Source organism: Solanum stenotomum, chromosome 4 (genome assembly GCF_019186545.1).
Source record: "Solanum stenotomum isolate F172 chromosome 4, ASM1918654v1, whole genome shotgun sequence".
Lineage (NCBI taxonomy): Eukaryota > Viridiplantae > Streptophyta > Magnoliopsida > Solanales > Solanaceae > Solanum > Solanum stenotomum.
The window spans coordinates 63,825,693-63,843,280 of record NC_064285.1 but is presented as its reverse complement, the minus strand read 5'-3'; the positions used below and the strand labels follow the sequence as shown (position 1 = coordinate 63,843,280).

The 17,588-nt window shown below is 37.8% G+C and overlaps 1 protein-coding gene across 3 annotated transcripts in view; it reads right to left on the bottom strand.

Moving 5' to 3' along the window:
* Positions 1 to 14,773: 14,773 nt before the first annotated feature.
* Positions 14,774 to 17,588, bottom strand: part of LOC125862601 (uncharacterized) — a 102,041-nt gene continuing 99,226 nt past the window's right edge. For all 3 annotated transcript variants that reach the window (XR_007446064.1, XR_007446063.1, XM_049542714.1), the window contains one exon: positions 14,774 to 15,119. Coding sequence is in view for 1 of the 3 variants with exons in the window: in XM_049542714.1 (XP_049398671.1) it covers positions 14,912 to 15,119 (208 nt within the window). In the remaining 2 variants the exon portion in view is untranslated. The remainder of the gene's footprint in view (positions 15,120 to 17,588) is intronic.

Below are 17,588 nucleotides of genomic sequence, written 5' to 3'. Positions count from 1 at the left end.
AATATTGAAGTTGAAAATCAGTTGGAAAAAAGATAAGAAGTAATGGGAATGGAGAGTATAAATCTCATTTTGCAGAAATATGTCTGAAAAGTGGAATTATCCATCAAACTGCTGCCCTATTCACCTCAATCTAATGGAAAAAAAAACTGAACTTTGAAGGAAATAATCAATGCATTACTTATAAGTTTTGGTTTACCACAAAACTTGTGTGGAGGAACTATGCTTAATGCAAAAGGGAACAACAAAAAGTTTTGCCTTTTCATAAAGAAAGCAATGGAAAATTTTGTTTTTCCAGGACACAATCTATTCCATATGAGAAATGGAAATGAAGGAAATCCAACTTGAAATATTTCAAAGTGTGGGGGTGTCTAGCCAAAGTCCAAGTTCCTATTTCTAAAAGGATTAAAATAGGACCTAAGACAGTGGACTATTATATTAGGCTTGAGTGGTCTAGTGAAAGGTCTAAACGACCTTGGAAAGAATAAAAGGAGAATGTACTTAATAAAGATATTCCGAGGTGTAGTAAATGTCAAAGGACATCTACTTTCTTCGAATATGATTTTGTAACATTTCTTGTGTCTTCTGTAGACTCATCCTTTTGGACAAATGGTGTTAATAGTGATATTGGTTCAATCTTGAGCAATCCTATTGAAAGTTGGTTGATCTTCCCCCAGGAAATAAACTTTTGGGTTCAAAGTGAATCCTCAAAAGGAAAATGAAAGTCGATGGAACTGTTGATAGATATAAAGCAAGATAAAAACAAGGTCTTGATCTTTTCGACACATACTCGCCAGTAACTAGAATTACATTCACTTGGATGTTAGTTGTATTAGTTGTGGTATATGACCTCCAAATTCATCAAATGAATGTGAAAACAACTCTCTTAAATGGAGAATTGGAGGAAGAAATTTACATGGAACAACCCGAGGGTTTTGTGGTTCCTGGTAAAGAAAAGAAAGTGTGCGAACTTGTTAAGTTACTTTATGGACTAAAACAAGCGCCCAAACAATGACATAAGATATTTGACCAAACTATGTTGGTAAATGGATTTAAGAATGATGGAAGTGAAAAATGTGTTTACATTAAAATCACTAGGTCATTGTTTGTTTGTATTATTTGTGATATGTTGACACTAAATGCTACTAAACGTATGCTAGAAAGCAAGTTTGGAATGAAAAATTTTGGAGTTGCTGATGCGATCTTAGGTATAAGAATCCTTAGAACTCCATAATGTTTAGCATATTCGCGGTCTCATTGCATTGAAACGGTACTTGACTAGTTCAAATATTAGATTTCAATATTGTCAAGTCTCCAATAAATGTGAGCTTTGCATTTCAAAAGAGTGAAGGCAAAAGTGACTCACAATTGGATTGTGCTAAAGTATTGAGAAGTATGATGTATATCACGAAGTGTGCGCGATCAGATATAACATTTGCTATTAATAAACTGAGTCGGTTCATGAGTGATCCCAATCAAACTCATTATATGACAATGAAAAAAGTTTTGGAGTATTTAAGAAATACTTAAAACTATGTCTTGCATTTTAACAATATCCAACAATATTGAAAGGATATAGTAATGCGAATTGGATCACCGGACAAATGAAGTGAAATCCACGAGTGGATATGTATTTACTCTTGGTAGAGGAGCAGTCTTTTGAAAATATTTTTTTTAAAAAAAAGAAAAGAAAAAAAAAGACATGTATTGCTAGCTCTACAATGATTTCTGAGCTAGGTGCTCTAGATAAGGTCGGTGAATAAGTTGAAAGACTCCGGAATTTCTTGATAGATATTTTTTTGGCCCAAACCTTTGGCATCAGTATGCATACACTTTGATAGTCAAGATGCATTAGGTAGGGCATGGAGCATGATGTATAACGGAATGTCTCGTCATATAAAACATAGACATGATACCATTAGAAAACTACTCTCTAGTGGAATTATCACAATTGACTATGTAAAGTCAAAGGATAATGTTTCGGATCCACTTACAAAAAGGCCTAACTAGAGAGAAAGTTTAAAGATCATCTAAGGGAATGGGTTTACGGCTTAGGACAAGTCAGCATGGCGGTAACTCTATCTAGCAGACTGGAGATCCCAAGAGCTAGATTCAAGGAGAAAAACAAAGTTGTGACTGACGGTTCGGCATTGTCAACAAACTCAATCCATTCTCATGATGAAGACAATGCTCAGGAACAAGGATACAACATTAAGGCTTGTTAATGAGTTACTAAAGCTTAATGTTTTTAATGATTTGCTAAGTTTGGCAGATTTGACCAAATAGTGTATCTACGCGATAACATGGTTAGAAATCACCTATGTGGGTGTGAAGTGTAAGCCGCTTCAAAGAAAATTATTGTCAAAAGCCTATTATCTATACACTCATGAAACCAGGAGGTGTTCATGGCTGAAACGAACACAACCTTCAGAACCATAAATGGTAAAAGGTTAATTGTGTGACATATGGTTGTCTAGGTATACACCAAAGCTTGACGGTTCAAAGATATCGCATCTACCGATTGACCGAGTATATTCGACATATGTTTACTACGGAAAGTCCAAGGGGAAACCTACTTATCCAGATGCAATTAATTCTTGCTTGTAAAGTACACATATTTGTCCGTTTCTTTGTCTTGGAGTCATTCCCCATTCATGTGGGGGATTGTTGAGTTTTAAAAGGTGTGAATGAAAAATGAAGAGTTGCGACTTTTATGAAGACTTGTGACTTTGATGAAAAGTTGCGACTTTTATGAAGAGTTGTGACTTTTATGAAAAGTACGTTGCGACTTTTATGAAAAAGTTGTGACTTTTATGAAAGGTGGTGACCTTTTCGAAAGATTGTGACTTTTCCAAAGGTTTGTGACCTTTCCGGTAAGGCACAATAAGAACCTTTTCACACTACCCTTTGTTTTCTATAAATTGAGGGATTTCCTCTCATTTTGAAAAGAACCGATTTCTGGACTTCTTCTTCTATTACTAAATCTAGTATTCTAAGTGTACTTTACTGTCGTTGAGTGGCTCGCTGACACCAACGTTTTGGGTATCAATACAGTGGTGATTGAGATCATTCTATCCTGGGAGGACATATGTCACGACCCAAGCCTAGGGCCTAGACGTGATCGGCGAATGGGGAACCCGAAGGAACCCCAAACAAGCCTCATAGCGTATTATTACACATCCTTGGTCGCGGAAGCAATTAAAATGACCATAAGCGATAAGCATAATCAAGGGGGAAACGGGACTAAGGGAGCAAGAGAAAAAAAATGAATGATACATAAATACAATAGATGAGTCAAGCTTAAGCACAATACACAACTTGTCCAACACCACCTCTAAACATGGGTACTTAACGGGGGCCAAGACAAACTACCGGGCTCACCCTCATAGTCAAAACATAACAAAAAAAGGAAAAGTCTTATACATAGCAAAAGATCATAAGCAACGTCCCTGGAATGGAGGACTTACCAATAACCTCGATAGAAAATCGTATTAGCCACACGGAGGAGGATGGTCAAGCGGTGCTCCGGTCCCTACATGGTGACATCATGTAGGCATAGAGTATGCATTAGTACGTTTGAATGTACTAAGTATATGGGATGCAATGCAATGCTATAATAGATGGACATCATAGGAAAAATGCATAATCATACCCGATAGATAGCATATTAATGAAATGATATGTATAATGATGCTTACATAAAAATCATATTTAGTGGGACGTAGTACATGTGTGGCGAGTGACCATCAATATAGTATTTCCAAGGCCTACCACCCCCTTGGAGAGGCGAAAGAGGTACAAACTCCTCAATGTGGTTACTCGGGCCTACCACCCCTCGAGCCAGGGACCAAGGTACAAACCTCTCGATGTGGTTATACGGGCGTACTACCCCCTGTACTAGGCAACCAAAGTACCAACCCCTCGATATGGTTACCCGGGCCTACAACCCCCGAGCTAGGCTTGGTCGACTCACAACACTTATATAGAGAAAATCATATACATGTATCCATTTCATCATCATTTCAATGATTATATGACCATCCGACTTATATGACGTACATGGGACCTTCCATTTCCTAAGAATTCTATAAGTGGGCATTTTATCAAACACATGGTGGACTATTGTTCATGTAAATAAAATCATGTATTTCAAGAGTACTAAGTCCAACCAATTCCAAAATCCATATAAATCAGCCCACCACCAACATACATATATATAAATCAACCTTCATAATTTGATCATGGAAGCATGAAAACTATAAACATCACATAATAATTCCATTTCATGATAATATACAAAATTGACCATAATAGGGTGTGTAGTAGTAATTACATACTTCAAGAGTTCATAAATAACCATAAGGACCCATAAACTTGAAGTAAAAATAGAGGATAAATGGTTGGACTTGTGGAAAGGAAGGTTTCCACAATCAAACCCACATACCTCAACTTTGGAGAATCCTTGATGAAGATTGGAATGGAGAATTGAAGCTTGAGATTGAGTCTTGAATCCGGAATTAGAGCTTGAGATGTTTGAATTTGGTTGAAGATCTTGGTGGAATTTTGGAGAGGGCTTAGAGAGTGTTTTTGAGTGTTTTGAAGTTAGAAAAAAAAATATGACTACGTATGGGACATATCCCCTTTTTATAAAAAAAACGCCCCAACACTTAGCCTAAAAAATGAGGCTTTAAAAAAAAAAATAGCTTACTGGAAATTGCAAATCTGCACAGACAGGTTTTACGAAAATGGTCATGACTCCCTCATCCTAAGTCGGAATGAGGTTAAACCAAGTGCGTTGGAAAGCTAACTCAAAGGGCTGTAATTTAATAGGTAGTGGCCCTTTCAGTTACTTGTGTACTAAGAGATATGCCTCTTTAAAGTTGACCCTCCAAATCGCATTTTTTGCGATTTTCGAATTTTGATACGGTTGCTCTAAAATTCGGTTAGACCCATTCACCACTCAATTTGACCTCCTGAATAAGAATATGAAGTCGAATTTCCGAAATCATGCACGGATTTTGAGATATATGGAAATTACAATTATAGGTGTTTCCGAAGCACATTTTCGGGCATTTTTGGGGTCGTTTCAATATCTCCCCCTTGGGAACATTCGTCCCCGAATGTTAAAGAAACATACATGAGGGACACAAACATGGAAATTTCAGCCCACATAAGGGTGCAACAATGCACTTACACCTTATTTCAAAAAAAAAAACTTCAACATAGTTGTAAAACCACAATGAACTTGTCAACTTAAACATAAATGTATGCAATGACATGGGGGCTGAACTTAAGATCTGAGATTTTATAAAGGGGTTAGATCAATACCTTAGGCTTGAGTGGAGTGGAAAAGATAAGGATATCGCCTTTGCATGTCCGCTTCGGCCTCCCAAGTAGCACTTTCAACTTGTTGATTTCTCCAAAGGACTTTAACGGAAGCCACATCTTTGTTTCTCAACCTCTTTACTTGTCTATCTAAAATCTAGACCGAAACCTCTTTATATGTCAAATTATCTTCAACAACACCCACAACATCAAGAGACACAATGGCATTGGGATCACCCACACACTTCCTCAACATAGACACATGAAATACCGGATGAACCAAATCCATTTCGCTAGGCAATTCCAACTCATAAGCTACCTTGCCAATTCTGCTCATCACCTTATAAGGACCCACGTATCATGGGCTCAACTTGCCCTTCTTACCAAAACGAAGCACACCGTTCATGGGTGGCACCTTCAAATAGACCCAATCACCAACTCGGAATTCAAGAGCCCTTCTCCTCGCATCGGCATAGGACTTTTGACGACTTTGGGCCATCTTCAACCTTTCTCTAATCATCCTAACCTTCTCAAGAGCCTCCATAACTAGATCTGGTCCTAACAAGGCCACCTCACCAACCTCAAACCACCCAACCGGTGATCTACAACGCCTCCCATAGAGAGCCTCAAAAGGAGCCATATCGATGCTAGAATGATAGCTATTGTTATAGGCAAACTCAATCAATGGAAGATGATCGCCCCAACTACCCTTAAGCTCCAATACACAAGCCCTAAGCATATCCTCAAGTGTTTGGATAGTCCTTTCGGCTTGTCCATCCGTTTACGGGTGAAAGGCCATAGTAAGCTTAACTCTTGTACCTAAACCCCTTTGAAAGGACTTCCAAAAGTGTGAAGTAAAATGAGTAGCACGGTCCGATATGATGGATAGAGGAATCCCATGCAACCTTACCAAGTCATGAATATATAACCTTGCATAATCTTCCACCCCATATATTGTCTTTACCGGTAGAAAATGAGCCGATTTTGTCATCCTATCAACCACCACTCAAATAGAATCAAAACCTTTTCTAGTCTTGGGTAAATCAACTACAAAATCCATATTAATTTCTTCCCATTTCCAAGTAGGAATCTCTATGTCTTGGGTTAGACCACCCGGCCTTTGATGTTCGGCCTTGACTTGTTGACAACTATGACAACCGGAGACGAATTTGGCAATGTCCTTCTTCATGCCTCCCCACCAATATACATCCCTCAAATCTCTATACATTTTGGTGGAACCGGGTGAATGGAGTAGGAAGAATTATGAGCCTCCTCAAGAATTTTCTCCCTCAAACCATCAACACAAGGCACACACAACCTACCTTGGTACCTAAGGGCACCATCTCCCCCTTGGGAGAAAACTTCCACCTTGCCCTCTTTCACCAAGGCCTTCAATTCTAATAAGGAAGAGTCAAGATCTTGTTTTGCTATCACCTCATCAACCAAGGAAGACTTAGCACCATCAACAACGACCACACCACCATTACCAACCTCTTCCAAACTAACCCCCAACCTAGCCAACCGATGCACCTCCCTAGCCATTTCCCTATCACCAATATCAACATGAGCTAGGCTACCCATAAACACCCTACTCAAAGCATTCGCCACCACATTAACTTTACCGGGATGATAATGCACACTCATATCATAATCTTTAAGAAATTCTAGCCACCTTCTTTGTCTCAAGTTGAGATCTTTTTTAGTGAAGACATATTGGAGGCTCTTATGATCGGTGAACATATCAACATATACCCCATACAAGTAATGACGCCAAATTTTTAAAGCAAACACCACCGCGGCTAATTCAAGATCATGCGTAGGATAGTTCTTTTCATGCACTTTGAGTTGTCTAGAAGCATAGGCAATCACCTTACCATTTTTCATTAGGACACAACCCAAGCCAACTCTAGAAGCATCACAATACACAACAAATCCCTCAATCCCATCCGGTAGTGACAATATAGGAGCCGACACAAGTTTATCTTTCAAGGTTTGAAAACTCCTTTCGCACTCGTCGGTCCACTCAAACTTAGCCTTTTTTGTGTCAACTTAGTCATGGGAGAAGCAATATAAGAAAACCCATTCACAAATCTCCGGTAGTAACCCGCTAAGCCCAAGAAGCTCCTAATATCCGACGGGGTCAATGGCCTAGGCCAATTTCTAATCACATCGGTCTTCTTAGGGTCTACCTTAATACCATCCCCCGACACCACATGACCTAGGAAGGGAACCTCCCTCAACCAAAATTCACACTTTTCATACTTGGCATACCACTTCTCCTCTCTCAATCTTTGCAACACAACCCTCAAGTGACCCATATGTTCTTCCTCGCTATGCGAATAGATTAAAATATCATCAATGAAGACCACAACAAAGAAATCAAGGTAGGGTTTAAAGATCCTATTCATTAGGTCCATGAAGATAGTCGGTGCATTGGTCAACCCAAAGGACATGACCATAAATTCATAATGCCCATACCTAGTCCGGAAGGCTGTCTTGGGAATGTCACACTCCCTCACCTTCACTTGATGAAACCCGGATCGAAGATCAATCTTAGAGAAGTGGCTCGCCCCTTACAATTGGTCGAACAAGTCATCAATCCTAGGAAGAGGATATTTATTCTTGACGGTGACCCTATTGAGTTGCCGGTAATCAATACACATCCTAAGGGACCCATCTTTCTTCTTCACAAACAACACCGGTGCACCCCATGGTGATTGGCTAGGCCTAATAAAACCCTTCTCCAACAAGTCCCTCAATTGCTCCTTCAACTCCTTTAACTCCGCCGGGGCCATACGGTAAAGAGGGATAGAAATGGGTTGAGTATCGGGGAAGAGGTCTATGCCAAAATCTATTTCCCTTTCGGGAGGAACACCGGGAAGGTCATTAGGAAAGACATCAAGGAATTCATTTACGAACGGAACCGACTCTATAAGAAGGGTTTTGGACTCCACATCTCTAACTCTCACAAAGTGATAGAGACACCCCTTAGAGATCAACTTACGGGCTTTAATGCAAGAGATGAACCTACCTTGACTACCACATTTTGGCTTTCCCACTCAAGAATGGGTTCACTTGGGAATTGGAACTTGACCCTACGGGTTCTACAATCAATGGAAGCATAGTATGCATGCAACCAATTAATCCCAAGAACAACATCAAAATCGACCATGTTCAACTCAACAAGATCACAAGGCAATATTTTATGCAAGATGCAAATAGGACAATTTCTACAGACCTTCCTAGCAATAATATATGCACCAATAGGAGTAGACACCTTATATGACCCACGCAACAAGTCGGGCTCAACATGAAACTTGTTGGCAACAAAGGGGGTGACAAAAGAAAGAGAGGCACCCGGATCAATTAATGCATATACATCAAAGTCAAAGATTTTCAACATACCGGTAACGAAGTCAGGGACTTCATCGACCCCTTGCCTCCCATGCAAAGCATAAAATAGATTGTGCCTTGGGGCACCATCTTGTCGGCCCCCTCTCCCCAAAAGAACCGCATTGACACCTTGTGGACGGACCTTCTTACCCTTGTTGCGATTTCGAGGACAATCCATTGCCTTGTGCCCCATTTCCCCACAACTGTAGCAAGCACCGGTATTTCTCAAGCACGGGCCATCATGACCCTTACCACACTTCGGACATACATCAATAGGACCCATACCACCAACACCTTGGGCCCTTGGAACATCATTGACAAACCCCTTATGGGGCGCATGAGAAGACCCTTGGCCTTGATGAAACCGGCCTCCCCTTCGACTTTGGAACTTGCCCTCAAAACGGGCCCTCTTGGCCTCATGACCCCTCCTCTTCCTCAACTTCTCCTCCTCCATTTGTTCGGCATAGACCATCAAGCGGGACAAGTCCATGTCACTAATCAACATTGCGGACCGGCATTCTTCACTCACTAGGTCGGACACACCCATCACGAATTTGTTCATTCTAAACTGTGAGTCGGCAACCAAGTGTGGAGCATATCTTGAAAGTTGGTTAAACTTGAGGGCATACTCCCTCACACTCATAGACCCTTGTTTTAAATTCATGAACTCCACCAATTTGGCTTCCCTAATCTTAAGAGGAAAGAATCGATTAAGGAAAGCCGTTTTGAATTCTTCCCAAGACACCACATAGTTTGCCCCCTTCTCTTCCTTCCATTGGTTGTACCATATTTGGGCCACCCCTTTTAGTTGGTAGGCCGCCAACTCCGCCTTATCTTCTGACCTCATGCCCATGATAGCTAATATCTTGTGGGCTTCATCAATGAACTCTTGAGGGTCTTCATCTAACTTAGACCTATAGAATTCCGGGGGATTCATCCGCACGAAGTCTCTCACCCGAGATGTCGGGGTAGGAGCCTGAAGGGCTTGGGCCCCGTGGTTAGCTTGATTAGCCATAGCTTGTGCAAATAAAGTAAGGGCATCCCGGAGATCCCCATTGGTCGGTTGTTCCTTGGGTGTGCGGGCTCGTCTTCCTCTTGTATTAGACATGATCTAGCATAGCAAAGAACAACCGTTAGGGAAGAACTTAATTCAACTCTACAGCACGACTTAGAACATGGAGAAGGGAAACATTTCCTAAAACGTCTCATAGCCTCCTACTCATAGTTGTGGTGCACAACACAACCATGAATCAAACTCTAATCAACGCGGTGTGTTGGACTCTGAGGATCTATCAACCTAGTGCTCTGATACCAAGTTTGTCACGATCCAAGCCTAGGGCCTAGACGTGACCGGTGAATGGGGAACCCGAAGGAACCCCAAACAAGCCTCACAGCGTATCATTACACATCCTTGGTCGCGGAAGCAATTAAAATGACCATAAGCGATAAGCATAATCAAGGGGGAAACGGGACTAAGGGAGCAAGAGAAAAAAAAAGGAATGATACATAAATACAATAGATGAGTCAAGCTCAAGCATAATACACAATTTGTCCAACACCACCTCTAAACATGGGTACTTAGTGGGGGCCAAGACAAACTACCGGGCTCACCCTCATAGTCAAAACATAACAAAAAAAGGAAAAGTCTTATACATAGCAAAAGATCATAAGCAACGTCCCCGAAATGGAGGACTCACCAATAACCTCGATAGAAAATCGTATTAGCCACGCGGAGGAGGATGGTCAAGCGGTGCTCCGGTCCCTACATGGTGACATCATGTAGGCATAGAGTATGCATTAGTACGTTTGAATGTACTAAGTATATGGGACGCAATGCAATGCTATAATAGATGGACATCATAGGAAAAATGAATAATCATACCCGATAGATAGCATATTAATGAAATGATATATATAATGATGCTTACATAAAAATCATATTTAGTGGGACGTAGTACATGTGTGGCGAGTGACCATCAATATAGTATTTCCAAGGCCTACCACCCCCTTGGAGAGGCGAAAGAGGTACAAATCCCTCAATGTGGTTACTCGGGCCTACCACCCCCCGAGCTAGGGACCAAGGTACAAACCCTTCGATGTGGTTATACGGGCCTACTACCCCCCGTACTAGGCAACCAAGGTACCAACCCCTCGATATGGTTACCCGGGCCTACAACCCCCCGAGCTAGGCTTGGTCGACTCACAACACTTATATAGAGAAAATCATATACATGTATCCATTTCATCATCATTTCAATGATTATATGACCATCCGACTTATAGGACGTACATGAGACCTTCCATTTCCTAAGAATTCTATAAGTGGGCATTTTATCAAACACATGGTGGGCTATTGTTCATGTAAATAAAATCATGTATTTCAAGAGTACTAAGTCCAACCAATTCCAAAATCCATATAAATCAGCCCACCACCAACATATATATATATAAATCAACCTTCATAATTTGATCATGGAAGCATGAAAACTATAAACATCACATAATAATTCCATTTCATGATAATATGCAAAATTGACCATAATAGGTGTGTAGTAGTAATTACATACTTCAAGAGTTCATAAATAACCATAAGGACCCATAAACTTGAAGTAAAAATAGAGGATAAATGGTTGGACTTGTGGAAAGGAAGGTTTCCACAATCAAACCCACATACCTCAACTTTGGAGAATCCTTGATGAAGAATGGAATGGAGAATTGAAGCTTGAGATTGAATCTTGAATCCAGAATCAGAGCTTGAGATGTTTGAATTTGGTTGAAGATCTTGGTGGAATTTTGGAGAGGGCTTAGAAAGTATTTTTGAGTGTTTTGAAGTTAGAAAAAAAATATGACTAAGTATGGGACATATCCCCTTTTTATAAAAAAAATGCCCCAACACTTGGCCTAAAAAATGAGGCTTTAAAAAAAAAAACAGCTTACTGGAAATTGCAAATCTGCACAGATAGGTTTTACGAAAATGATCATAACTCCCTCATCCTAACTCGGAATGAGGTGAAACCAAGTGCGTTGGAAAGCTAACTCAAAGGGCTTTAATTTAATAGGTAGTGGCCCTTCCAGTTACTTGTGTGCTAAGAGATATGCCTCTTTAAAGTTGACCCTCCAAATCGCTTTTTTTGCGATTTTCGAATTTTGATACGGTTGCTCTAAAATTCGTGTTAGACCCATTTCCCACTCAATTTGACCCCCTGAATAAGAATATGAAGTCAAATTTCCGAAATCATGCATGGATTTTGAGGTATATGGAAATTACAATTATAGGTGTTTCCGAAGCTCATTTTCGGGCATTTTTGGGGTCGTTTCAACATATTCCAAATCAAACCTCGAATACTAGAGGGGAATAATTTCCTTAAGGGGACACTGTGCATTCAGTGGGCTTGATCTTCTTTCTGTTTTTTCAGATTTTGGTATGTGTTACAGATTTTAGATTTGTGAATTAATTTATGTTCTTCTGTTCTTCACTGGTTCATTAAACTTTGGTGACTTCGTCTTTCTGCAAAGTTTGTTGGAATCAGTAAGATTCTTTAAACACAGATTAACAATAATTATTCTTTAAGAAAAAATATTTCGTATTTTTTTTTCTAATCTGTTTCTGATTCTAGTTTTTCTACTAATTTTAATTTTCTATTTGTGAAAATGTTCTTAAACTTTATTGTGTCTTACCAAGTTCTTCAAAGTTTTGTTCTAAGTATCTTGGGGATACAAGACGAATAACACATATATCCTTCCTGTCATGCTTAAGAATAAGACTAGAAAATTTAAAGACATTTTGATATATGCTATACTCGTCTTTACTTTAAATTTTCACAAAAATTAAAATATTTTTTATTTTCTTAATTAAACTTATATCCATTGAAAGTACGACACTTTAAGTAAAAACAAAGAGAGCATAATCTTATAATCAAGTGAGACAATATTTGACTACAATCCATGTCACTGCTTTTCATAAATTGATACTAAGATATTGTATAAACTAATAAGGTAATGATCTTGATTAGGCTCCCTAACAACACCAGAGACCTCATCAACTAAGTATTATTAATCCTACATATTTCCTCGTTTTTTTTTTTAAAGGACTAGTATTGTTAAAACCAAGGTTCTTACTTCTTAATTCCTAGTTAATAGCTAAAACATCCTTATATTTGAATTAGACAACAATAAGCTAGTTTGACCAAAAATATTGTGTCTATTCTAAACTTTTCTCTAACAAAAACCTTAAAATGAATTTATTTCATGCAGCCGGAGCATAATCATAATCTCCATCGTCATCTCCTTCTAACGATGCTGCAGGAACATAGTCATAATCTCGATCATCGTCGTCTCCTTCCAAGGATGCTGCAGGAGCATAGTCATAATTTCCATCATCATCACCATCTCTTTCTAAACATGCTGCTGGAGCATAATCATAATCACCATCATCATCTCCATCCAAACACAACCTTCTGATCTTCTCGAACCCAATAATCTTGAAAATTCCAGACATTCTATAATTACTCAGAGAAATCTTGAAATATGAGCTAGATATATATTAGATGTATACTTGTACCTCTTTTGATAAGATGTGAAGATTAATGTTATGATAGGTAAGGTAACAAAATGCTTATATATAGGAAGGAGCCAAGTGGGCACTCATTTAGGCACGTTAGGAAGTGTGGCTTTGACATGAAAAATGTGCAAAGCCATATGCTTGGCTCCAAAATTAACTTTACATGTCATAGTATTTAATTGTTATATATAATAATGAGTGTTAAAAGGTTACATATTCTCAATATATTTTGGTGGGAATAAATTCTCTCTATCTTGAATGAGCCAAAAACAAATTTAGTGTGTACATGATAAGTGGAAGTGTGTTTAATCTACGTGGATGCTTAGTTGGCATGCCACATAGACAATGTAATTTGACATCAAAAGCATGCAAAGATGTGTACATTTTTTTGTGCATGAGTATTAATGTTTAAGAGGTTGACTATATTATATACCCTTTCATGCATGATTATATTTATGTCTATACATTTGTTTGGAATAGGATCCAAATCAGGATATTCATAAGAGTTATTCTTAGCTTTGGGGAAAAAGAAATACTCCAATGCTATTTTTTCAACTATATATTAAAAATAAATTAGTGCAAAGTTGTTAGTTTATATCAAAAAAGTTACTTATCTTTTTGGTATTTCAGTTACAAGGTCTTTAATGGATTAATTATCAGTATGGACAGCAATAAAAAATATTTTAAACAAAATGGCTATATGGATATGTAATGTATCAATATGTATATATAATGTATCAATATTGTATAAATAATGTATATTAATCTAAATATTTTATTTATATAATAAAGTATACATTGCATATCATTTTTTTTAATCCCAACTCAAATCACCTCTAAACAGTCTCAAATATTTTATATGAGTTCCTCTCAATGTTTCGAGTTTTTGATAAATTAAATGATTCACGCGAAACGATTTACGTTTTTCAATCCCAACCAACTCAAAATCTCCTCTAAACAATCCCAAAATTTAGATATGAGTTCCTCTCAACGTTTTGAGTCTTTTGATATACTATTCACTCGACTCACGTTTGCGGCTGATCGAGTTTCAAAATTTGAGCTTCGAAGCTCTTCAGTGGCTAATTTTAACCAATATAATTTTTATATGAGGTTCCATTGTCTTGTTCGGTGTGTGCACATTTATAGACCGGAGGTCCTTCCACCACCGTGTCAGGTTTTATGAGGTCCACATCGATTCTAGCTTTGAGTCTAACTCACACATCAAAAACTAGATCAAAGTTAAGATAATTGCCTAAATCTTATTAAAGAAACCCAAGATTTCATTTATTTGTCCATGTGGGACAGCCCATTCATCACTACTTCACCCAAAGAAATTAATGATCGAGCCAGAAAGTGAATTTTAAAAACTAGATAAATATTCATCCAGTAAAATACTTTAAAAAATAAATCTAATAAGCTATTGATCTTGATTAGAGTCCCTAACAACAGAGTAATATATAAACCTACATGTGTCCTCGTTTTTCTTTCTAAAATAAGGACTAGGATTATGAAAACCAAGGTTCTTAATTCTTCCAACTAAACTTCCTTAAGTTTGAATTAGACAACAGTAAGTTTGACCAAGAATGTTGTTTCTATTCTAAATTTGTCTCTACCAAGAGCCTTCAATGAACTTATTCAGGCAGCCGGAGCATAATCATAATCTCCATCGTCATCTCCGTCTAACGATGTTGCAGGAGCATAGTCATAATCTCGATCATCATCGTCTCCTTCCAAGAATGCTGCAGGAGCATAATCATAATCTCCATCATCATCACCATCTCTCTCTAAACATGCTGCTGGAGCATAATCGTAATCACCATCATCATCTCCATCCAAACACGACCTTCTAATCTTCTCGAACCCAATAATCTTGAAAATTCCAGACATTCTATAATTACTTAGAGAAATCTTGAAATATGAGCTAGATATTTATTAGATGTATTCTTGTACCTCTTTTGATAAGATGTGATTATTAATGTTATGATAGGTAAGGTAACAAAATGCTTATATATAGGAAAGAGCCAAGTGGGCACTCATTTAGGCACGTTAGGAGGTGTGGCTTTGACATGAAGAATGTGCAAAGCCATATGCTTAGCTCCAAAATTAACTTTACATGTCGTAGTATATATATTTTTATATATAATGAGTGTTAAAAGGTTACATATTCTCCATATATTTTGGTAAGAATAAGTTCTCTCTATCTTAAATGAGCCAAAAACAAGTTTAGTGTGTGCATGGCACGTGGAAGTGTGTTTAATCTACGTGGATGCTTACTTGGCATGCCACATAGATAGGATAATTTGACATCAAAAGCATGGAAAGATATCGACATTTTTTTGTGCATTAGTATTCAACTTTAAGAGGTTGACTATATTATATACCCTTTAATTTCATACATTTTTTTGGAAGAAGTTCTAAATCAGGATATTCATAAGAGTTATTCTTAGCTTTTGGGGAAACAGAAATACTCCACAACTAATTTTCTCACAAGTCATCTTAGGGATTTGATATATTATGTATATAATAAAGTATACATGGCATATGATTTTTTTTAAAAATCCCAACCAACTCAAATCGTATCTAAACAATCTAAAAATGTAGATATGAGCTCCTATCAATGTTTCGAGTCTTTTGATAAATTAAATTATTCACGCAAAACGATTTACGTATTTCAATCTCAACCAACTCAAATCTCCTCTAAACAGTCCCAAAATTTAGATATGAGTTCCTCTCAACGTTTCCGGCCTTTTGATATATTATTCACTCAACTCATGTTTGTGCCAGATCAAATTCTAAAATTTGAGCTTCGAAGCTCTTCAGTGGCTAATTTCAACCGATATATTTTTTATATGAGGTTCCATTGTCTAGCTAGTTCGGTACGTTCACGTTTATGGACCGGAGGTCCTTCCACCACCGTGTCAGGGTTTTTGAGGCCCACATCAAGTCTAGCTTTGATACCATATTAAATTAAATTTGAGTCTAACTCACATATCAAAAATTAGATCAAAGATAAGAGAATTGTCTAAATTTTATAAAAGAAACCCAAGATTTCATTTATTTTTCAATGTGGGACATTCCATTTATGAATACTTCACTAAAAGAAGTAAATGATCGAGCCAGATAGTGAATTTTAAAAACTAGATAAATATTCATTCAAAGTAAAATACTTTAAAAAATACATCTAATAAACTATATATAAACCTACATGTGTCCTCTTTTTTCTTTCTAATAAAGACTAGGATTATTAAAACCAAGGTTCTTAATTCTTCCAACTAAACTTCCTTATGTTTGAATTAGACAACAGTAAGTTTGACCAATAATGTTGTTTCTATTCTAAATTTGTCTCTACCAAGAGCCTTCAATGAACTTATTCATGCGGTCGGAGCATAATCATAATCTCCATCATCATCTCCATCTAATGATGCTGCAGGAGCATAGTCATAATGTCATGACCCGAGCCTACACCCTGGACGTGGCCGGCACTCGAAGACCATTGTTGGTCCCAAGCGAACCCTCATTCTGGCTGACTACAAGCGGAAAACTAATTCAAGCATACAAAGCTTAAAACTGAAATAAAAGTTCATAAAACTTAAATACAAACTTTAAGTCCAAAGAAAACTCTGTATAATAAAATATATACAACTCGCCATAAAAAGGCAACTTTAATCTTTAAAACATTTAATAAAATAAATGATACAGACTTCTCAACTATACTGACTATCTATGAAGCCTCTAACTGATAAAGATGGAAGTCGGGACAAGACCCACGACATCCTAACAACTGATATAACTGAAAGGTAAATGAAATCCTCCGAAAGCAAGAGGGTCACCATAGCTAACTCGAACTCTCGGATGTATCAATGAAGCTCCTATTGATGATCCTGAATACCTGTGTCTGCATCATGAGAAGATGCAGGCCAAATGGCTTAGTACGTGGAATGTACGAGCATGTAAGAGGAATTCTAAAACATAAACATAAGCTTGAAACTTGATAGAAATGAAACATACTTACCTCTTCTCAAACTTACTCAACTCAAGGAATACTCAAGGGTACTCAAAACTACTCAAACTTACTCAACTCAGAAGTACTCAAGGATAAGATAATCAACTCCGAGATTAGATACTCAACTCAAGGTTATGATAGTCGACTCAAAGATATGATATTCGACTCTGGATACTCAACTCTGAATACTCAACTAAATATGACTGAACTCATTTCAATATAAAACAATTTAAAACAAGTACAATATAAAGAAACAAACTTTTTAAAAACATGCTGTCAAATCTGTGTGTATGCAAGGATACAACATAA